Consider the following 22,782-nt stretch of genomic DNA (forward strand, 5'->3'; position numbering starts at 1 on the left):
GAATGGAAAATTCATAGAGTGTGTAAAAGTCAATGGTAAAAGCTGTTTAGGGCAAATTATGGCTTCTAACATCACTCTTGTTAAAGCAGATCTGGTCAAAGAGGAAGATTATTTACCAAATCAGAGTGTGAATGTTGTGATCCTCTGTGAGTTTACTGTCCGTGTGCCTTTAGCCAGAATCCACCTTGAGTGGAATGGGGCTCAGCATGAAGTGATAGCTGGCGTCAGGAAGTTATTGCCTAAAGATCTTTTAATTGGGGAAAATGTTTCTCAGGAGCAGATTAAAGTAGAGGGTCAGGTTAAAGCCCTAACTGAGGAAGGAAAGGGTAAATTTGTGATAGGTAATGGATTGGTGGCTAGTGCAGCTTGTAGAAGTAAACCTGAAATGGGTAACTGTGATTTGCTAAAAGTAGCTCAGTGTAGTGAAAAGAGCAGCAGCTTATCTGTTGGGAGAGGCAATGTGCCTGGTAGGGAAAGTTTGGAGGAGCCTAGGCAGCCTTGTGAGCTGATGGCTTTGTCTAATCAGCAGTTTGGGAAGGGAGGGATAGTGGAAGATGAGTGTCCATATCCCTTACCTGTTTCCTGTGTGGAGAAATGTGACAGTGGAGGGAATGTGCCTGTGTCTGTCAGGAGTATTGACTTGCCTATAAAGGAAGCTACCCCAGTCTCCAAGCAGTTGTCTGTGAACAGCCCTGTGTGCTGGGACAAGGGAAGTGAAATCCCAAGCTGTGTGTCTGGTAAAGGAGAATGTGTCTCCGGCTCTTCTGTGTCTGTGGAGCAGACAGAAGGTGCCTGTCAGCCTGTGATGGTTGAGGGTGATTCAGTTGTCTCGGAGTTGGTTGTAAACACAGCTAAAGCCCAGGAAGGGAATAGTCCTGAGTTTGTGTCTGCTGGGGAGAATGGCACTGTGACTAGGTTGCATCCAGTTAGTGTCATAGCAAAATCCCAAAGACCAAACAGTTCTGGTACTTGTAATTTGCCAGTTGCTAATGTGTGGTTGGAAAAGGGTGCAGCAACTCTGTCTGATCAGGGTGATACCCTAGCCAGGGCACAAGGAGAGCATGAAGGTGAGTTAAGTGTGTTACCTACTGACAGTTTGACAACTTGTAGCAAGAAGGAAAAGATTCCTGAACTTGTTCATGGCCAAGGGAAGGAGACTGCTTCTGACCTGTTATCTAGAAAGTCTGTAGGTGTGCCTAAAAGGGGATTGTGTAGAAATCCGCCTGTTGGGCCTGAAGTGAGTCTAAATGTAAGTGAGATCCAAAAAGCGTCTGTGGTTGCTCAGGGAAGTGTTCCTGTAGAGCAAGCCCTAGGTGAAGAGGGGAAGGGCAGAATTTCTGAGAGGGGTGAATTGCTGCTTAGAGAAGCTCCTAGGGAAAGGAATCCTCATGGTAGCCTGTGCAAGCAGTTTACTGCAACTGAAGGGTGTAAAAGTGATTTAATCAAGGAAGTTTCAGTTCCTAACAGCCAGAAATTTTCTGTTGTGAATGGATCCACTGACTTTCCTTTTGAGAGATCCAGTGTGGGCAGCTTTGAAAAGGTCTCAGGTGGAGTAGAAGCTGTTAAGGAAGTTGAGCAGCCCTATAACCACCTGGCTGTGTGTAGCCAGCTTGTTGGGGAGACAATGCTGTTGGGACAGGAATGTCTCCATGCTGAATCGGTAAGTGAGCAGTCTGGGCTTCAGGATCTGAGGACAGATTCAGTTACTGGTGTTTCAAAGCAGAACAGTTTTATGGCTGAATGCTTAAGGAGGCAGGGGAGAGCAAGCCAGCTCTCACCCTCAGACTCTTTGGATTGGTGTGGTATCTCTGTAAGACAAAGTCCAGCCTTGGAATCCATAGCAGCTAAAAAGTTAAAAGCTAGTGTCTGTGTTGATGCGAATTACTTGGCTGGCAGGGAGAAGAAAGAATTGCTAATAGCTGTTAGCACAGAGGGCCCACCCCATCAGCCAGTGAATTCTGTTAAGCAAGAGAAATCAGGGTTTAATCCAGAAGGAAAGAGAAGACTGAATTTTGCAAAGGGAAGCCACAGGTTAACCCTAAAATGCCCAAACTCCAATGGTATTGAGCCAAGGGTGTGGCATGACAAATATGATTGTAAATGGACACTTGCAATGAATTTGTTGGTATTACTAATGCTAAATTTTGTAACTAATGTGTTGCTATTGCCAAGAACTGTAACAATGTACAATGTGCCCAATCTGTTGGAAAGTCCCTTAAACATGTTGAAAGAAATACATGAAAACACACTTTATGTTAAAGGGCCTTGCTATACTGATGTTTCACAGTTAATGCATGTAAACAGTGTTGGGACTTTTCACAGGGGAAAATACATTCCAGACCTGATGTGCTGTATGAAAGGGGAAACTGAGGCACACTACCATATTGCTTTCAGGGCTAAATGCCAAGAGTCCTGTACTATGAACAACATCAATATCTACATTGGTTTAATGTTAATTGGGTTCAAAACATTGGCCAAAGCTGGTATGGATAAAGTAGCTGTTTTCTTTAGCTCTTGGCAAGATCACATGAAACATACAGGAACCATGCTGCAAAAGCTAACCAAGTTATACCTTAAGTTTGTAAAGAGATCCATTCATGTTATTGAACATGACTTTGATAAACCATTTCGGTTATACACTGGTACGGCCTCTAGCCCAACACTAGCTGTAGTGAGACAGACCCAAGGAAAGGGGGCTCTTGGGATGCAGTCAGCGATGTTTTGTCATCCCTTCCTGCATCAATTTTGCGTTGGGGGTGTGACGTTATTGATATAAATGGGGACCATATAGAACATGGGTTGCAACCAAGGTCCTGTAGTGGCACCAAACCTTGGGTAAAGGGGGTCATCTAAGGTGTCTAAGACCAGGTTCTGGGTTGCTGGTTATGATTATGCTGTCTGTATGTCTGCGTATCATTTTGTAGTTGAAGTTATAAGTATTGGCTCTGTAATGTCTGTATTCTGTATTATGCTCTGCCTCTGGGAAGTGTCCCAGACAAAGCTGATGTTAGCCCGGCATAGCTGGCTTGATGGCCCATTAAAGGGCCATCGGCTACACAATTGACCCATGGAGGGAAGGCAGACACGCCTTGTGACTCAGCAAAGTATGCAGGGACTGGCCCATGTGACTCCAGGCTCCATTTTGCTGTAATTTTCCACAGTGAAGACAAAGGGATTCTTACACCTGGAAAAGTCTATATAAGGCTAATGCCTCATCTCCATCTTGTCTTCAATCCTGCTTCTGACCTCTGGAAGGACTTTGCTACAAACTGAAGCTCTGCACGAAGGACTGTTGACCCATCCCAGCGGGGGATGTTCCAGAGACTTATAATCTGAACCTGCAGTTTACTCCAGCACTGCTGCAAGCCTGAACTAAGAACTTTGCCATTACTGTATGTAATTGATTCCATTTAACCAATTCTACCTCTCATCTCTACCTTTTTCCCTTTGTAAATAAACCTTTAGATTTTAGATTCTAAAGGATTGGCAACAGCGTGATTTGTGGGTAAGATCCGATGTGCATATTGACCTGGGTCTGGGGCTTGGTCCTTTGGGATCGAGAGAACCTTTTTCTTTTATTGGGGTGTTGGTTTTCATAACCATTCATCCCCAGGACGAGTGCACTGGTGGTGATACTGGGAGACTGGAGTGTCTAAGGAAATTGCTTGCGTGACTTGTGGTTAGCCAGTGGGGTGAGACCAAAGTCCTTTTTGTCTGGCTGGTTTGGTTTGCCTTAGAGGTGGAAAAACCCCAGCCTAGGGCTGTGACTGCCCAGTTTAAGCAATTGGTCCTGATTTGGCACTCTCAGTTGGGTCCCGCCAGAATCGCTCCGTCACATGGCTGTATTTCAAATTTGTGCTGTGCTTCTGGGTGACACCCCAGACAAGTTGGTGTTAGCTCTGCCTAGCCTGCTTGATGGCCCATTAAGGACCATCAGCTACACAATTGACCCATTGAGAGAAGGCAGATACGCCTTGTAACTCAGCAAAGTATGCAGGGATGGGCCCATGTGACTCCAGACTCCATTTTGCTGTAATTTTCCACAATAAGGACAAAGAGGTTCTTACACCTGGAAAAAACCTATATAAGCCTGATGCCTCATCTCCATCTTGTCTTCAATCCTGCTTCTTACCTCTGGAGGGACTTTGCTACAAACTGAAGCTCTGAACAAAGGACTGATGACCCATCCCGGCGGGGGATGTACTCCAGAGGCTTGATTTGAACCTGCAGTTTATTCCATCACTGCTACAAGCCTGAACTAAGAACTTTGCCATTACTGTATGTAATTGATTCCATTTAACCAATTCTAGCTCTCATCTCTACCTTTTTCCCTTTATGAATAAACCTTTAGATTTTAGATTCTAGAGGATTGGCAACAGCGTGATTTGTGGGTAAGATCTGATGTGTATATTGACATGGGTCTGGGGCTTGGTCCTTTGGGATCGAGAGAACCTTTTTCTTTTATTGGGGTGTTGGTTTTCATAACCAATCATCCCCAGGACGAGTGCACTGGTGGTGATACTGGGAAACTGGAGTGTCTAAGGAAATTGCTTGTGAGACTTGTGGTTAGCCAGTGGGGTGAGACCGAAGTCCTCTCTGTCTGGCTGGTTTGGTTTGCCTTAGAGGAGGAAAAACCCCAGCCTAGGGCTGTAACTGCCCTGCTTGAAGCAATTGGTCCTGAACTGGCACTCTCAGTTGGGTCCCGCCAGAACCGCAGCGTCACAGGGGCCAATCTCGTAAGCCCTTCCTCGCTGGAGTGAGTATTTGCATAAGCCAATAGCCCCACTGGCGTCAACAGGGCTACCTGTCTGAGTCGAGAAGAGGCCAGTGGAGGAGTCACAGGACTGGCCCGTAATCTGGGAAGCCTGGGGAAGGGAAGGATTTGCTGAGGGTCTGGGCACTGGCTCTATTTGCGGCCAGCCCATGTGGACACTGCAGGAGTTAAAGAGACGCTGACTGACTGGGGCAGGTTGTGACCAAGGGGGGGTTACCCCACGGTGGGCAGGGCAGGGCAGGGCAGGGCAGGCCACATGGTTCCACCCCTGCACTCTCCAGAAGCAGCTCTTAGCCCATAACAGTCTTGCTGATAGATCTGCTGGGGGTCTCCCATCCGTGTGCTGGTCTGTCTCAGCCCAGGAGAGCTTGCTCGGTCTAACGGGCTAACACTCCAAGGGAGCAGGGTTGCAGGTGCCGGAGCAGGGTTCAGTTGGGGTCCCCGTGAATTGATTTCTATTGTAGCTGATCCATTTCCCTGCCCGCAGGGGGGTCTCCCGGCTGGGCCCGACTCACCTTGAACCGGCCCACGATCCGCTCTTCCTCCGTCGTGGTGTCGTCGTTGTCCCCGATCTTGCCCCGGAAGAGGCTGAACGTGTGCAGCCAGTCTTCAAAGCTGTCGAACTCCATTTCCAGCTCTTTGTTGTAGACCTAGGAAGGCAGAGCGGAAAGTCGTGGGGCGCACACGTTTCCTGTGCCAACAGCAGCAACCCAGGCTGGGAGCCCAGGGCACCCGCGGCAGTGGGCTCCCAACTCCCATTAAATGCCGTTGGGGATTGGGCCCCTAATGCTGGTAATTCCCAGCCAACAGCAGCAACGTGCGGGATGACTCCCGAGCTTCCTAGGGAACTGCCAGGCCAGACCTGGCCTCAGAAAGCAGAGAAGGAAAAACCAGATTACAGCCCAGCTCCTCCCATAGCCAATGCCGGTCTGCTTCCTGCAGGACCTTTCCCGGGGCTTTACCAAGTCCCCTTGTAACTGGAGCAAGTCAGGGGGTTTGCATCCATTCCCTTGGGAGACTGTGCCGCGGCGTAGCACATCTCGCTGCTAGGCATGGCGGAGCCCCAAGGAACGTCCTGTGTTGAAACTAACCTCGGCTTCCCTGTGACCCACACAAATAATGAGAGAAACGCCCATGGCAATGACCACGGGGCTCTGTTCTGTTTGGGTTCTTATCTCCTCCTCCCCTTGTTATCTGAGCCCCTTCCAGTCCTAAGAACGTAGGAACGGCCAGACGGGGCAGAGCATGGTCCATCTAGCCCAGTGTCCTGTCTCCAGCAGCGGCCCGTGCCAGAGCCCCTTGGGGGCGTGTACAGAACAGCAGTTACGGGGTGATCCACCCGTCTTGTACTCCCAGCTCCAGTCAGAGGTTTAGGGTTGCTCCAAGCTTGGGGTTGTGTCCCTGACCATCGTGGCTAATAGCCATTGATGGACCTGCCCTCCGTGAACTTCTCTAGTTCTTTCTTGCACCCAGTTATACTTCTGGCCTTCACAACATCCCCTGACAACAAGTTCCACAGGTCAGTTGTGTGTTGTGTGGAAAACGTACTTTTGGTTTGTATTAAACAGGTGCCTATTCATTTCATCGGGTGACCCTTGGTTTTTATATTTTGGGAAAGTGTAAACACTTCTCTAGTCACCGTTGCCACATCACTCACAATTTCATACCCCCGATCACATGCCCCCTTAGACGTCACTTTTCTAAGCTGAACAGCCCAAATCTTTTTAGTCTCTCCTCGTCGGAATGCCGTTCCGTACCCCAATCATCTTTGTTGCCCTTCTCTGAACCTTTCCAGTGCCCCTAGATCCTTTCTGAGACGGGGCAACCAGAACGGCACGCAGTATTCAAGCTCTGGGAGCACCATGGGTTTATAGAGCATCTGTCTTATTTTCTATCCCTTTCCTAACAGTTCCCAACCTTCTGTTACCCGCTGCTGAGTATTGAGCGGACGTTTTCATGGAACTATCGATGGTGACTCCAAGATCCCTTTCTCAGGTGGAACAGCTAATTTAGACCCCCTCATTGTGTCTGTAGAGTTGGGATTATTTTTACTTTGCACCTTCGGAGGTGTAACGCTTTCAGGACAAATGGCCAAGCCCATGGGTCACCAGCCCCTCCCCAGGCTGGGATCTGGCACCCACCCTAGCCCCTGAGCGGCTGGCACTCACCTTCAGTTCGTCAATCTTCTGTTTGCTCTTCTTCTCGGGGGCCTCAGGTGGCTGTTGCTGCTTCTTCTTCTTGTCCTCTTTGGGCGCCTTGACTTTCTCCTTGGTCTTTGCCTGGCCCTTGGAGCCTTTCATAGGAGAGTCATCAAGTTTGATTTCTGAGTCCAAGGGGAGAGACGGGTGGGAAGGAGGTGGAGATGGGGGTGGGGGTGGGATGAACACAGGACACTCAACCATGGTGTGCATGAAAGCTGACAGCCAACGGCTAAACCTACAGCCTACGGCTCACATGGGCAACCCCCATCCCAGCAGGTCGAGTCAGCCGGCACAACCTTGCCCCGGGGTGTAACGTCCAATTTGCTGATGGACCAGTGGTTAAATGTCCTTTTGGTCTCAGGAGCTCTGATGAAGGGCTGGATTCCCTTCTCACACAGGTGAGATCCAGGGGCAACTCCCCGGAAGTCACCATTGCGACACTGGAACAAGTGAGAGGAGAACTGAGTTTTAAGCCTCAGTTGAAAGAAAAATATTGAGGGCATCTTATTTACCCCAATAGGTCTTGCCATCCCACTGCCCTTGAGCAGAGTAAGTCTCCATGCCCAGCACCCATGATGCTTTGCAGCAGGGGAACAACCCCAGCATGGATTGTCAGCAGGTCTGAAGCCTAGATCTTCAGCCCACAGCACAGAGCTTGACCACTGGAGCTAAAGGAGCAATCCCACTAGGTGGCAGCAGTTGTAGGCTGTTACCCTCTATGCAGAGCAGCCACGACACACAAGTGTGTTACCCAGGCAGCCAACACAGGTTGGTTCGAAAGGGAACTGTGGACACTCATTCCCAAGATCTAAGGTTCCCCCTGACCCATCCCAAAGTCTTCGGGGGTTTCCTCTTCCTTTGCTGTCTCTGTCTTGCCAACTTTCATGGCGTCTTTGCCGTGCAGATGTGAACAGACAGACTGGGACAGACAAATGTGCAGTGTGAAAGGGGGTGGGTAGAGCATGTGGGGCGGAAGCTGACCATGGCCAGGCTCCGCTTGGGAATGGCTGGCAAAGACAGGTGAGGGAGGCCAGAGACACCGTGCCAAGAGCAGCCAGAGTGACCTCGCGACTGGGGTGAAGGGACTTGGAGCCAGGGCTGAGCGCTGGGGGTTCTGCAGGGAGCAACCTGGCGCGTCTCGTGGTGCAGAGCCCGGGGACTGAGCTGAGACAGGCCCCTCCTCCCGACTGGCTGCTGATTCCACGCACCCCGGTGCACCGGTGACCAGCACCCAGGTACACCCAGGCTCCCGCTCCCCCGGATGTCGGCCACGGGCAGAGACTACGTGGCAGCTGAATCGCACTGGATGCAACGGGCCAGATCCCCAACAGGTGCGTGCAAACAGCGTATTGCTGCTGATGGCAACGGGCCAGATCCGCAGCTGGTGCAAATCAGTCCAGCTCCACTGACATCAATGGGCCAGATCCGCAGCTGGTGCAAATCAGTCCAGCTCCACTGACATCAATGGGCCAGATCTGTGGCTGGTGCAAATCAGTCCAGCTCCACTGACATCAATGGGCCAGATCTGTGGCTGGTGCAAATCAGCCCAGCTTCACTGACATCAACGGGCCAGATCCGCGGCTGGTGCAAATCAGCCCAGCTCCACCGACATCAATGGGCCAGATCTGTGGCTGGTGCAAATCAGTCCTGCTCCGCCGACATCAATGGGCTGGATCCGCAGCTGTTGCAAACCAGCCCACCGGGGTCAGCAGAGCTGCACTGACTCCCACCAGCTGACGGTCTGGCCCTACACGGTGAGAGGTGCTGGGCCGATGGCTTCCTCCCCAAAGAACAGGTAGAGATGGGAGCAGCACGGCGAGCTTCCTCCTCACCAACCACCCTGCCCCCAACGTGATGAGCCAGCCAGCGGGGAGCTACGCGGTACCATCTATGGCCCCGCCCTATAGCCCTTACCCACATGAGCGGCTCCGCTGCAGCCAGCGGGGATGACTTCCGGGAGTAAGGGAGAGTGGATCAGCCCCTAGAAGGGGATTGCCCAGAGACACCCAGCCACCCCAAACATCAGTCCTCTGAGGGGAACTGACCGGGGTCCAGAACTCAGAGGTGAGAGTCCCTACACCCCATTCCTGGAGCCCCCCCTCCCAGACTGATGGATTCCCAACGTACCGACCGTTTGCTGCACAGCCCGGACCATCCTTGGCCAGTTAGACACGGCCACTGACATTCGTAGCCAGCGTGGGCTGCATTAGTTCTTCCTGCTAGTCTGAATCAATCCCCCAGCGACACATGGACGGGGCCTGCCTTTCGCAGCAGGTCACTTAACCTCAGAACCTTCAAATTATTAAATAACCTAGCAAACAGGTGTGACCAGTCCGCCGGAGCAGCGACTGCAGGGACCACAACCACCCTGCGCGTCTCACCCGAGTGGTGAGTGAGATCCCAGAAGGGCTCAACTCCCGGAGGGGCCAGATCAACCCAGCTGCTTCTTAATGCTACTGGGATGCAACTGACATGATCAGCAATGCCTAGTGGGAAAAGCACAGGGTTGGGCATCAGGGATTCTGGTTCTGTTCCTGGCATCATCTACAGACTCATCGTGTGATCTTGGGGAAGTCACTTAATTGCCCTGTGCCTCGGTTTCCCCATTTGTGAAACAGGGCTAGTGATGCCTGCTCACCTCCCCAGGGCAGTGTTAGGGTGGATGCCTTTGGGGGGGTGAAGCGCTTGGAGATCCACGGGTGGCACGCACTGGAGACGCGCACGGCCATGTCTCAGGGCAGCCTGGCAGGGCAGGCACTGCTGTATGCTAGTCCCTGAGCTACGCCCACCGCCTCCCTGAAGGCAATGACATGACACCAGCGTAACAGGGTGCGGCCCAAGGGGATATAATACATCCGAGAAACAGGCCAGCCTGCTTCCGGTATGGCTGTCCTGGGGGTGGGGGCAGGACAGGCTGGGGAAGCCTGGCACGCTGGGTTATTATTAAGAATGATACTTGCCACTTCTATAGAGCCAAAGATCTCTGAGCGCTTCCCGCACACCAGCCAGAGGACCCCCGGGAGGAAGGGATGGACAGAGAGACTAAGTGACTCTCCCAAGGCCACACAGCGAGGCAGTGACTCTTGCTAGATGCTAACCACTAGACCACATTGTCTCCCTGCCATGGCACATCTAAGCCAGGCAGGCTGGGTCGGACAGACCTCTGCGCCGTGATCCATCATCGCAAGACGACGTGTGTCAGGTTTGGCCTCACTGAAATACGTGGCGAGACCCCAAACTGCAAGTTTGGAGCCAGAGGTACAGAATTTGGCAGAGGCTCAGATTTCAGTCTGAGCTTTCCGAATGCTGAGAGAGATCTTAGCGCTGACCCCAGTTTTATCGATCTCTATGTCGCTTTGGTATCACGCTTTCAAAAATTTACCCTCTGCAATCTCCAGTTCCTCCTTCTCCTCGGCTTCTGCTGCGGCCGCTTCCTGCTGCCGGAGTTGCTGGAGAGAGATGAGACGGGCAATGAGATGCAGAAAAGGGCAGGCACAGGAATGACACATTCTATTTCTACAAATACCTTTCAGCCTGCAGCCTGTTAGAAAAGATAAAATGTAGCACCACTGAAATGCAGCCTGCCCTGGGGTGAAGCACAGCGACTGTATAACAGCACAGTCACCATTTAGGACAGGAAGTGAAGACCAGCTAACATTGCATGGGGAGTTTTATGCATGCAAAATGTAAGCTGGAATTTGTCCAAGACTTTGGGGCTGATGCTAGATCTAGGTGAATAAAACTGATTTTTCAATTCACTGGCCATTCCGAAAAATTTTAAATTTTTTTTTCAGTGAACCAATTTTTTTTTCATTATTATTTTGGATCAAACAAAGCAGTTTGTTTTATTTTCAAGCCTTTAGCTTTTTCATTTTTTTAAATAAAACTGAAGTACATTTCACAATGAAAAGTCATTTCAAAGCTAAAAATCTCAAAAATGTGTCAAAACAAAATATTGTCATTTTAAAAATTTTTGGGGGGGAGGTGTTTTTTAACCCTGACTAAATCAATTTGGCAAATTTGACATGAACTTGCAAAATATTCAAAAATCTGGGGAAGGTTTTGACAAAAAAAAGTTTCAGATGAAAAATTTCACCCAGCTCCAGTTCTTTGGGGCAGGGACTCTCTGGATTTGTACAGCACCGAGCGCACTGGAGGCCTAGTCTGTAACTGAGACTCCTTGGTACTACAATAATCGAAATACTAAATAAGAACAGTTAACATCCAGTACTGCAGTAAACAAAACAGAACAAAGAGTCCCATGGACCTTTCCTAACCACCAGCGGTCAGAAGCTCTGCTTCATTTCTGTTCCCAAACGAGACACCAGCTGCAAACTCCTCTCTCACGCCCACAAGGCAGGAAGAGAACAGAGAGGGGCTGTGAGAAGTGAGTTGGCTCATGTGAGGAGGAGTAAAGGAGGCTTTAAGCCACCTTAGTATCCCATAGGCCTTTGGGCCCAGCCAGAGAGTTGGCCAGACCCCTGTGTAAGTTAGAGCTGCCTTGAGGCTGCTCTAAGCTATGTTCTGGATGCTGGGGTCGCTCATGATGCTGAAGGCATTTACTGGCTGGGAGAGCGTCTACTTTGAAGGCCCCTGTATGCCGCAACGGGGAGTGGACTCAGAGCGGATAAGAATCAGTGACCTAGAGACAAAAGGCTCAGTATCTCATTGTCAGCTCCGATGCTTCCTCGGGGACAATGTGTGTGTCCATATCCTCTGCAATGCCCAACCTTTGCTCGTAGGGGCCAGATTCGCCGGGACCTCGGCATCGCTCTGGTGCCACAAAGCAGCCAAGCTACCGGAATCTGGCCCTAGAATGTTAACCGAGGAGATGAAATAGCCGCGCCTGGCAGTGTGAATTCTCCCATGGGCTGGACCCCATGCCCCCTCCCTCCCTGCCCCGCTCCTACCTCCTTCATAGTCTCAATGGAAGCAAAGTACTTGGACCACCAGTCCAGCATGCTTTCGTCTGGCTCCTCCTCCTCGATCTCCTCTCCCCCTCCTTTCTTCTTCTTCTTTTTCTTTTCCTTCTCCTCTTCTGACTGCCGGGGCGGGAGGAGCACAGCAGAGCGGGAGAAAGAGCGAGAGAGAAATGGGGAGAGGCTGAAGGAGCCCTGCAGCCCAGATGGGGAACTAGATCCCCTCCCAACCCAGCCTGTGTACTGTTAGCTCAGGCAGGGGAAACCGAGGCACGGAGCAGTCACACAGGGAGTCAGCGGCAGCTTTGGCGCTGCACTTGGAGACCACGGGGCCGGCCCAGCCTTGGGACATTTTAGCTACTGCTCAGAGCCCAGCTGCCAAGAGAGGAGCCCAAAGCTGCAGAGGTCCAATCCTGAGCTCAAACCCACTGGCGAAGTCGGAGGTGTTGGGAGCGGAGGTTTGGGTTGAGGCTCCTCGCTGCTCTGAACAGCATCCACTGCCAGCCCCCCGTTCCCAGGCAGCCCCCAAGGGCCAAACGCCACCCGCAGCCCTCCCGGGCCAGCGTCTCAGCCGGCGTCACTCCCGATTGCTCCACTGATGTCCACGGAGCCCGCTGAGGATCTGCTCTTCGCTGGGGGCCAGGTGGGCGGGTTTGGTGGCCGAACTTGGCCATAATAAGCCCATTTGGGGCTCCCATCCATTGGGGTCATGGTGGCTCTGGACTCGCCGCACCGTCTCCCCCAGGGGTTCTCACCCTTTTTCTCTCTGACGCCCCCCAACATGCTCTAAAAACTCCACGGTCCCCCTGTGCCACAGCAACTGGGTTTCTGCATATAGAAGCCAGGGCCACTAGTGGGTCGCAAGCAGGGCAACTGCCCGGGGCCCCACGCCACAGGGCCCACCACAAAGCTAGCCCAGGTGGCCGGGCTCAGGGCCCCGGGCTTCGGCTTTCTGCCCCGAGCCGCAAGCAAGTCTAATGTTGGTCCTGCTCGGGGGACCCCCTGAAACCTGCTCCGGACCCCTGGTTGAGAACTACGGCTTTAACCCCGTGGCTCCGGCTTTCACCGACGCTGCTCATCACAGATGTGCACAGATGTGCAGTCCAGTGCCCAGTGAACAGACAGGAAGGGCTCCCTTGATGTCCATGGGCTGGGGGTCAGGCCCCTGCTGCGTGTGTGCCCGCTGGCTCAGCGCCCCCCGTGCCCCATAGCAGCACCCCCAGAGCCAAGCAGAGGGGCAGGGGCAGGGCAAAGCCCAGCAAGCCCAGCACTTACCACGTCAACCTTCACCACCGCGTCCGAGTTCTGCCACATGGAACGAGAGGGAACGGGGGGGAACAGTTAGTGCAAATGCCCAGCAGCGAGCGAGGATGCACCTCTGTGCTTTGCACACGCATGCACGACACCCACCCAGCCACAATGAGCTGGGAACAGAGACCCACGACACACACACCAAGGAAATGAACAAGGCGTCTGGTGTCCTGAAATGAACAACTGCAATTACTAAAAGTGAACAGGCACGGACACCTCCAGGGAAGTTTGCAAGATGATTCGCTGGGAGATGCTGCTTCTCCTGCTCTGCCAGTTAAATATCACGGGGCTAGATAGCAGGGTGATGGGCTCAGGAGAAATGCATGGATCCACAGAGCAGATGCAGCCATTTCCCTCTTCTTCAGCTATGCATGCTGGTTTGTTATTGTAGGGTTGCTCACACATGCCAGGGTGGGGCACCCTAGTTTGTTATGTGCTGGGCTGTGGGTGCTAGTTGTTATTGTAGGGGTGCTGAGGCAGGTACCCTGGTTTGTATGAATGCTGCGCTGTGGGTGCTGGTTGTTATTGTAGGGTTGCTGAGGCGGGGTTCCCTGGTTTGTATGAGTGCTGCGCTGTGCGTGCTGGTTGTTATTGTAGGGTTGCTGAGGCGGGTACCCTGGTTTGTATGAGTGCTGTGCTGTGCGTGCTGGTTGTTATTGTAGGGTTGCTGAGGCGGGTAGCCTGGTTTGTATGAGTGCTGTGCTGTGCGTGCTGGTTGTTATTGTAGGATTGCTGAGGCGGGTACCCTGGTTTGTATGAGTGCTGTGCTGTGGGTTCTGGTTGTTATTGTAGGGTTGCTGAGGCGGGTACCCTGGTATGTATGAATGCTGCGCTGTGAGTGCTGGTTGTTATTGTAGGGTTGCTGAGGCGGGGGACCCGGTTTGTATAAGTGCTGTGCTGTGTGTGCTGGTTGTTATTGTAGGGTTGCTGAGGCGGGTACCCTGGTTTGTATAAGTGCTGTGCTGTGGGTGCTGGTTGTTATTGTAGGGTTGCTGAGGCGGGGTACCCTGGTTTGTATGAGTGCTGTGCTGTGTGTGCTGGTTGTTATTGTAGGGTTGCTGAGGCGGGGTACCCTGGTTTGTATGAGTGCTGTGCTGTGTGTGCTGGTTGTTATTGTAGGGTTGCTGAGGCGGGTACCCTGGTTTGTATAAGTGCTGTGCTGTGGGTGCTGGTTGTTATTGTAGGGTTGCTGAGGCGGGGTACCCTGGTTTGTATGAGTGCTGTGCTGTGTGTGCTGGTTGTTATTGTAGGGTTGCTGAGGCGGGTACCCTGGTTTGTATAAGTGCTGCGCTGTGGGTGCTGGTTGTTATTGTAGGGTTGCTGAGGCGGGGTACCCTGGTTTGTATGAGTGCTGCGCGGTGCGTGCTGGTTGTTATTGTAGGGTTGCTGAGGTGGGTACCCTGGTGTGTATAAGTGCTGCGCTGTGGGTGCTGGTTGTTATTGTAGGGTTGCTGAGGCGGGGTACCCTGGTTTGTATGAGTGCTGCGCGGTGCGTGCTGGTTGTTATTGTAGGGTTGCTGAGGCGGGGTACCCGGTTTGTATGAATGCTGTGCTGTGTGTGCTGGTTGTTACTCTTTGAAGCAGAATTCCAATCTCCATGTGCTCTCAGTCCCAGACGGGGGCTCTCTGTGCAGGTAGCACCGTGTGCACCCTCCCAGGCCAGCGTGGGGCCAGCCTAGGCCTTTCACTCAGGGCCTCAATTTGGTTACACGTCCCACTAGATGGGTGGCCCCTGCTCTGGGTGGAGCAGCCCCGGGGGGCTGTAGCTTTGCAAAGAAACACGCCGCTCAAGGAATGAGCTTGGCTGCTCGGATACTCACAGCCTCCAGCTTCACCATGGTCTCCATCTTCTTGATGGGCACGTCCGGTTCCATGTTGATGACGATTTCACCTGGGGGACGATAGTACGGGCCTCCGTTGGCCAGGGCCAAATAGCCGTTGAGCAGTTTAGCTGGACAGAGGACAGAGAGAGAGAGGCAGAGAAGAGCCAGTGTAGAGGAGACCCGAAGAGATCGGGGAGCAGGAATGCGAGGGAGGGGGGTGATGGGGAAGAGAGACAAGAAACGGGAACGGTCCCGGGAACAAGAATCCGGGGAAAGGAAACACCTGCCCTCAAAGGGAAACCCAACCCGGCCGGAGTCGCCGTAGGGGAAGGGCCACTCGGCCGGCGCTCAGTACCAGCTAGCACACGGGGATGAGTGGGAATTTCGTGCTGGAGCACGGAGCTGCGGGGATGGCCTGGGGGACGGTGGCTTCTACCTCTCCACAGCACAGGTGCCGTGTGGACGGAGGCGTCTGCCGAGGCCCCCGTGCCCTCGCTACGGAGGAGCCTGCGTGGCTGCACAAGAGGTGGCCTTTGCCCCACTAATCCCTGGGTTATTTCTTCCTCACGCGGTGCCATCGGCGCGCACGGAGCTCTCCAGGCACGGTCCCTGCCCCAGGGGATGCTGCGGCTGTCAGGCACTGGGCCTGCACCGGTCCGGAGGTGGGCTGGGTGGGTTCCACAGGGATACTGATGCCTCGACCCACTGAGCAAGCCCCAGAATCTCCCACCCATCTGACCCCCGTCCCTTGTCCTGACCTGACGCTCCCTCCCTGGAGCCCTGCCTGGCTCTCGCCTGCCCTCTGCTCAGTTAGACGCGTTAATGAGCAGGAAACCCCACATCCTGTCTATCACTCTCTGCCCAACCCCGCCCTGTTCTGTAGCCGGACGGGGGCCACACGCAGCCCAGGGAATCCGCCCCTCCCGCTGGTACCTGCAGTGCTCCAGTGCTGGGATTTCTTGTCCGGGGGCCGGTGGATGAACCTCCGCAGGGAGCTGACGGCGTGGGAGCCCACCAGCGTGTACCGGCCAAAGGCCCGGCAGTCCACCACCCGGATGTTCAGGGGTGGGTGGAGCAGCTCGTTCTCCGGGAGGTCCTGGAAGGGAACGGGTCCCCGTCGTAGGGGGTCGGGATCATTTCGGGGGAGGCTCAGACCAGGGTCCCATCGGAGGGTGAACGCTAAGTCAGTTTCCTTCGCCAGCCAAGCAGGACTCATTCCCGTTGGGGGAAGGGCAGCCCTCAAGTGACCCCTCGGCAGGGGAGAAGGGATTGCTTTCCAGTGGGGGAGAGCGCAGGGCCCCGAACCACGCAGGAGCGGGATGGGCCCTACTAATCGGCCTACGTTAATAGAGCCCTTCGTGACACGGTGCTGCACCAGCACTGCCGAGCAGAGCCCCGCAGCCCTATCAGCCCAGTGGGGAAACCGAGGCAGAGAGGGTCAGTGACTTGCCCATGACCACCCAGGGAGTCGCTGCCCGAGTCAGGGTAAAAACTCGGGTGGCAGCTGGATCCCAGGCCACTAGCCCCCGCCCCCCCCACCAGCGGCTCCCGCTGCCCCCCTCCCCCATGGGACTCCCACCCCTGGCCCTGCCCAGGAGGGGTAGGAATGGCCTCTCCCGGCCAGGCAGGGCTCAGCTATCCCCCTCCCCACTGCCCCGGAGCAGGCCCGACTCACCACTTCAAACCACTTGACCAGGGTGCTGAAGTTGGGGTTTTTCTTGTAGTTCTGGATCAGGGCCGACTGGACGCTCTTGCCGGCGCACTCGATGTCCACCCGGGGCCGGTCCACCTGGGCCAGGTTCACCCGCTTCAGGTCCCGCAGGCCCCAGAACAGGATCTGGGCCGAAGGGAAGGCGCCGAGGTGAGGAGCTGAGAGCCGCCCACGGCCTGTGTCTGACAGCCGGAGGTGGCACCGGGAGCCCAGGGTAAAGGGCCGGGGTGTGATATCGGCTGGGGACGCACAGCCCCGGGCTGCCTGTTCCTGGATGAGAGCCTCCGCCTCTGCCATCCAGCAGCTGAGCAAGCTTCCCTGCCCTCCAGCCGTGCCAGGGTGCCCCAGCACTGCGTCTGGACCCCGCCCCAGATAGTATAGTGGGTTCTCCTACACACCCCCGGCGCCAGCCGAAACAGCCCCACGCGGCCTCTGCCGTGCAATTCGGACGTGGCCGTTTGGGCTGTTTATTGACACCACTGTGAGCCCAGACACCGAAAGCCAGTGACCCAGGAAGCAGCCGGGGCCTGCAGATGAGCAGCATCCCCAGGGTTGTTACCTCCACTCTGTATTTACTCAGCACAGGTCGGATCCCCAGGGGCACCGGCAGGATGGGACCCTGCTCCGTGTCCATCGGCCCATCGATCGGAGGCAGGTCCGACTTGCCAGCCGGGCCGATCTGGAAGAGACACGACACCGATTAGGAGCCGCTCCATCGAAACGCCCCTCGAGCGTCTGCTCAGCGCCTCCTTCCCCGGTTCCCCCGTGCCCGGTCGGGACAGGAGGGTTTTACGTTCCTGCATTCGCTCCTCAGGGTTTATTGCTCCACCCCCAGCTGACTGACGCCCTCCCAAGTGAGGAGCACTGAGGAGACGACGTTCAGCTCCAAGACACCCCGTCCTGGCAGATGTGCAGCTAAATCCCTGCCAGGCAGCTCCCCGGCATGGTGCCAGGAGACACGCTCCTGCACTCACAGGGCTGCACCCCCAACGGAGGCAATCGGCCCCGGGGGGATCTCAAACCTGGGACAGCTCTGCTGTTCGAGCTCCAGGAGACGCGCCCGTTGGCACCTGTCATGATAGCGCTGGTGCACTAGAGTTGGCGAGAAGCAGGCCGGCGGGCAGGGTTCGCACCGGGTGTCTTTACCAGCGCGGTGATTAACCACCGGAAGGAACACCCAAGGGAGGGGTGGATTCGCCTTCCCTTGGCGTCTCCCAGCCCAGGCTGCCTGTCTGGGAGGCCCGTCAGCCAAATGCCAGTCGTGAGGGTCCGTCCAGGGGTGACTGGTGAAATGCCAGTAGATCCCCACCCCAACACGCTGCCCCCTGCTGGCCCACTCCTCAGCACAGGCCTCAGCCCAGCCGGCGGGAAGTGGGGACTCGCTGAACGAGGACTTAGCCAGCCCCTCTGCTGCACCTCGGCCAGGAGAGCCGGCAGGGGCTCTGCTCGCCCGTCTCTCCTGGGAGCATCTCCAGCTCACGCCCGCTGCGATACACGAGTCGCATCCAGCACCCCGCGTTGCCTGTGCAGCTCCCAGCGCAGGGGGGTCGCGCAGGGTGGCGTTATCTGCTACCTGACTCCGTGGGCTGGGCTGTTACCTGGAGCAGCTCGAAGGCCGCCAGCAGGTCCCCGGCCGTGGAGTTGCCCCGGTAGATCTGGTAGTACTCCAGCTGGGGCGGGAAGCGCGGGGGGCCATAGTCCTCGTCCGACATCTTCACCACCGGCTTGGCAAAGGTGCGGCCCATGAAGTCCGCCTTGCCCTGGAAAGGCAGGGAGAGAGCTTGGGCGTGTCCCAGGAGGCCGCTTCCCACCCCCCAGCCCAGCCCCACGGCTCGCCCCAGCCCAGCCCCACGGCTCCCCCCAGCCTGGGTGGGCAGGTTTGTGCGGGAAGCTGATCGGCAAGTGGATCAAGAGGAAGAGCTGGAGGGCTCACTGAATCAAGGGATTCTGCCCAGTTCTCCAGTGGGCTGTGGATGCCAAGGTTGCTTCGTGGCACCTCCTTAATATACCACGATCCCTGTGCCCTGTGCGTGGGGAGCCCTGTGCTGGAATAGCAGGGGGCTGCAGGTCGGGATTGGGGCATCAGCAAAGCTGGGGGGGCAGGTGTTGATAGCAGGGGGCTGCAGGTCTGGAGGGAGGGGCATTGGCAGTGTTAGGGGACAGGAGCGGATATCAGGGGGGGCTGTGGGTCGGACTAGGGTGACCAGATGTCCCGATTTTATAGGGACCGTCCCGATATTTGGGGCTTTTTTTTATATGGCCTCCTATAACCCCCCACCCTCAGTCCTGATTTTTCACACCTGTTATCTGATCACCCTAGTCAGGACATGAGCGGATACCATGGGGCTGAGGGTCAGGAGGGAGGGGCACTGGCAGAGCTGGGGACAGGAGCGGATGGGGGGGGCTGTGGGTTGGGACACGAGAGGATACCATGGGGTTGCGAGTCGGGAGTGAGGGGCACTGGCATTGCTGGGGGACAGGAGCGGATAGCGGGGGGCTGTGGGTCAGGAGGGAGGGAGGGGCACTGGCAGAGCTGGGGGACAGGAGCGGATGGGGGGGCTGTGGGTCGGGAGGGAGGGGCACTGGCAGAGCTGGGGGACAGGAGCGGATACCAGGGGGCTGTGGGTCGGGAGGGAGGGGCACTGGCAGAGCTGGGGCAGGAGCGGATACCAGGGGGGCTGTGGGTTTGGTTCAGGAGCGGATACCAGGGGACTGCGGGTCGGGACTGAGGTGCTGTTACAGAGGTAAAGGCCTGACTAACGTCCCCCTGCCTTCGGCCTCACAGTCGCTGACTCTCACATCAGCAGGAAAATTCAGCCGCTCTGTGCCACTGCAGCAGCCTGTTACATGCAGCACTGGCTGTGTAACTGGCCCAGGCCTTGTGTTCTGCAGCCTCTTCCTTCTGCTGGGGGTGGTGCCCGGGGTAGTTAGGGACAGTGCCGGGGACAAGCGGCTTTCCACAGCCAACACCAACACCAACACCGTGTCTTCTGTGTGCCCGTAACTAATCCGCCCCCCTGGTCCCTGGCATGTGCTCCCAGCAGGCCGCGCCGGGGCGCTCCCTCACCACCGTGTCCTGGTCGTAGATCTCAATGACGATAATGGGGGGGTCGTCCCGCATCTCGTGGGCTTCCCCGTAGAGCTCCAGGTTGTCGAAGACCAGCAGCTGGTCCCAGGTCGGGCACAGCGTCTCGTTGAGCACCTGGAGGAGCAGGGAGGGGAAGGAGCACCAGGGCTGTGGTTACAGGGAGGAGAGGGGCAGACGTCCTCTCCTGGTACTTCCCGCACAACGCACTGGAGATACACGACGGCGGCGAGAAGGCGGGTCCCTGAGCCGGGACGCCCAGTGGCAATCTCCTCCCAGCTTGCAGAGCTTTGCCTTTGCTGGTTGAGCCTTGACCACATCTTGAAGGCCCCGAGTGAAAGAGAAGTGAGGTCTAGTGGCTGACGCACAGCACTGGGAGCTCCCCAGAGCTCCGACACTGACTCGCCGTCGGCCCTCAGGCAGGTCACTTATTCTGCTCATGTATCAGCTTCTCTCCGTGTAAAATGGGGATCACAACAGGCACCCCCAGGGGAGCTGCCAGGATCAGTCAATGGGTGCACATTGAACAGCACCCAGCAGGGTTCAAACCCCAGATTTTTACACCCCCAGTGCAGCCCTCCCTGGCTTGAGCTAAAGGGAAATCTCCACCAGCTAGCAGCACTAAGTAGACTGTTATCCTGCCGGGGGCCAGGCCCAGAGGGGCACCTGTCGCACACCTTGCCAGCGTGTTATACGTCCGGGCAGCACCTGATGTGCGGTGTTTTCATTACCCCTCACGCTTCCACCAGGTTTGCTGCAGCCCAGAAATTCAGCCCAGCGAGTTCAGATGCAAACCCGCCCACCTCCCTGTCCCCGATTTAGGGGCCTGGCTCTTACCTCCGTGCACTGGCCCTGGGTGATGAAGAAAACCCGGGCAAAGGGGTCGGAGAGGCCGCTGCTGTCTGCGGCGAACAAGCTCCTGGCCTGGTACATGTGGGCTCGGAGCTGGAACACCTGCTTCTCTGGGAGGAAAGGAGGGGGTGAGACTCCCGGGCAGCACCTGAGCCGCAGAGCTCAGAGCAGGACACCCCAGGGCATTCGGGGCAGGGATTAGCCCTGGCCCAGCATGGACGGGGGCTGCTCTGGACGGAGAGGTGCCTGCGGGATGTGCAGTGTGCTGGGGCTGCCTTGCAGATTCCTGCTGCACAGAACCAGCGGTGGCAGGCGTCTGGCGCAGAGCCCCACTCCTGACCCATGGCTGATGGGATCAGTAGGGAAGGGCCATGTTGGTGCCATTAGGCATATCCCTAGATAATTTAGGAGGGTAGAAAACCACAGTATTAATGAAGCTTTTCTGTACCAGGCCTGAAATGGACCAAAGTTATTTTATGCTTGTCTAGAGTCCCTTCATATTAAACTCTAATTGAATTCCCAAGTTAGAAGTGAGAATGGAATGTGTAACTGCTTCTTATCAGTGGAACACGGACAGCAGAAGATAGTAAATAGGGGCCCTACTTGTGTTTAGTTTAGAGGGGAGACAAGGTAATAAATCCAGGAGTAAACCAAGCTAACAGCCTTGAAAAGTTACGAGATAAATTGTTTGCTGTCAAGGATGATTTAATCTGTTTGATGTAATTGTTAACTATACAAAGTGCCTATTATATGGGAGGGGACTAGAAGGGAGAAGGGGGGTAAGTGGGCAATGGGGGGTAATGAGAATGCCTTGTTGAAATCATGTATAAGAAGAGACACACAGCTTGTATCTGTGTGCAGGATCTGAGATTGTAATATCTCCCTGGCACCTCTATTTGGGCTCAAATAAACTTTTTCTGCATTCTCCACCCTGGTGTGATAATTAGTGCGACGCACACCGGGCAACGAACCACTGTTTGCTGCCTCAGGCCTTTTGGGCCGGCAACAGCCATGTAGGGCAGGAAGTACAGTCCCCTGGCCGGCTTCCTGTGGGGCAGCACGGCTCCCCACACCGGGCTGCCTTCAATCCCAGCGTCGCCCTGGGAGTGACTCACCGGCAGGGCCCCCAGCCCTCGCCCAGCACGGCCCCAGGAGCAGCCCCCGAGGGAGCAGAGGGGGAGCGGGCGGCTCTTACTCGTGTAGAGGAGGCTGATGGGCGGGAAGGCCTGGAGGCCGAGGCCCTTGCTGGCTTTCTTCTCCTCGAAGCCGCAGGGCAGGCCGCTCAGGAAGTCCTTGCGCTGCTTGGTGAGGCCCAGCCACAGGTAGATCTCCATCTTGGCCTGCACCGTCCAGCCGGCCGGCCCGAAGCCCCTCTTCCCGGGCAGCTGGGCACGGGGGGGGGAGAGCTTCAGCTGGGGCCAGACCAGACCAGACCCACCTCCTGCCCTCTGGGGTCAGACCCACGGCGCCATTCAGCCCCACCCCCCACCCCCTCTCCTACCTCCTGCCCTCCTGGGTCAGACCCACGGCGCCATTCAGCCCCCCCTCCCCCTCCCCCACCTCCTGCCCTCTGGGGTCAGACCCACGGCGCCATTCAGCCCCCCTGCCCCCTCCCCCGCCTCCTGCCCTCTGGGGTCAGACCCACCGCGCCATTCAGCTCCCCCTGGCCCCCCCCCCCGCCTCCTGCCCTCTGGGTCAGACCCACTGCACCGTCCAACCCACTCCCCACCTCCTGCCCTACGGGGTCAGACCCACTGCACCGTCCAGCCCACCCTCCACCTCCTGCCCTACGGGGTCAGACCCGCTGCGCCATTCACCCACTCCCCACCTCCTGCCCTGTGGGCTCAGAGCCACCTGGCATTTTTCGTCGTCTTCCCCACCTACCCCTGCTCCGTGTAACCCAGCGGGAGGCCTCCCACTCGTACAGCTCAGATACTGGTACCTCACCTGCAGCAGCGCCCAGTGCCTGACACTCAGCTCCTTCCTGCCCTTTCCCCAGGCTCTAGGCACCTCCCTGCCTCTCTTCACCTCCCCTCCTCCTCCTGTCTCTCTCTCCATCCCCCCAGCGTGGGCCGCGGCGGCCCCACCCGAGCACAGGCCGGTTAC

At 55.9% G+C, this 22,782-nt stretch overlaps 1 protein-coding gene across 1 annotated transcript in view; it reads right to left on the bottom strand.

Moving 5' to 3' along the window:
* The window catches only part of OTOF (otoferlin), a 193,203-nt gene that overhangs the window by 16,757 nt on the left and 153,664 nt on the right, over positions 1-22,782 (bottom strand). The window contains exons 24-36 of the mRNA XM_045010229.1: positions 21,872-22,061; positions 20,662-20,786; positions 19,807-19,941; positions 18,338-18,499; positions 17,299-17,418; positions 16,704-16,865; positions 15,962-16,124; positions 15,026-15,096; positions 13,170-13,199; positions 11,886-12,017; positions 10,358-10,424; positions 6,943-7,067; positions 5,290-5,424 (exon numbers count right to left, since the gene is read on the bottom strand). Of these exons, the coding sequence (XP_044866164.1) occupies positions 5,290-5,424; positions 6,943-7,067; positions 10,358-10,424; positions 11,886-12,017; positions 13,170-13,199; positions 15,026-15,096; positions 15,962-16,124; positions 16,704-16,865; positions 17,299-17,418; positions 18,338-18,499; positions 19,807-19,941; positions 20,662-20,786; positions 21,872-22,061 (1,617 nt within the window). The remainder of the gene's footprint in view (positions 1-5,289; positions 5,425-6,942; positions 7,068-10,357; positions 10,425-11,885; positions 12,018-13,169; positions 13,200-15,025; positions 15,097-15,961; positions 16,125-16,703; positions 16,866-17,298; positions 17,419-18,337; positions 18,500-19,806; positions 19,942-20,661; positions 20,787-21,871; positions 22,062-22,782) is intronic.

This window comes from Mauremys mutica, chromosome 3 (assembly GCF_020497125.1).
Source record: "Mauremys mutica isolate MM-2020 ecotype Southern chromosome 3, ASM2049712v1, whole genome shotgun sequence".
NCBI lineage: Eukaryota > Metazoa > Chordata > Testudines > Geoemydidae > Mauremys > Mauremys mutica.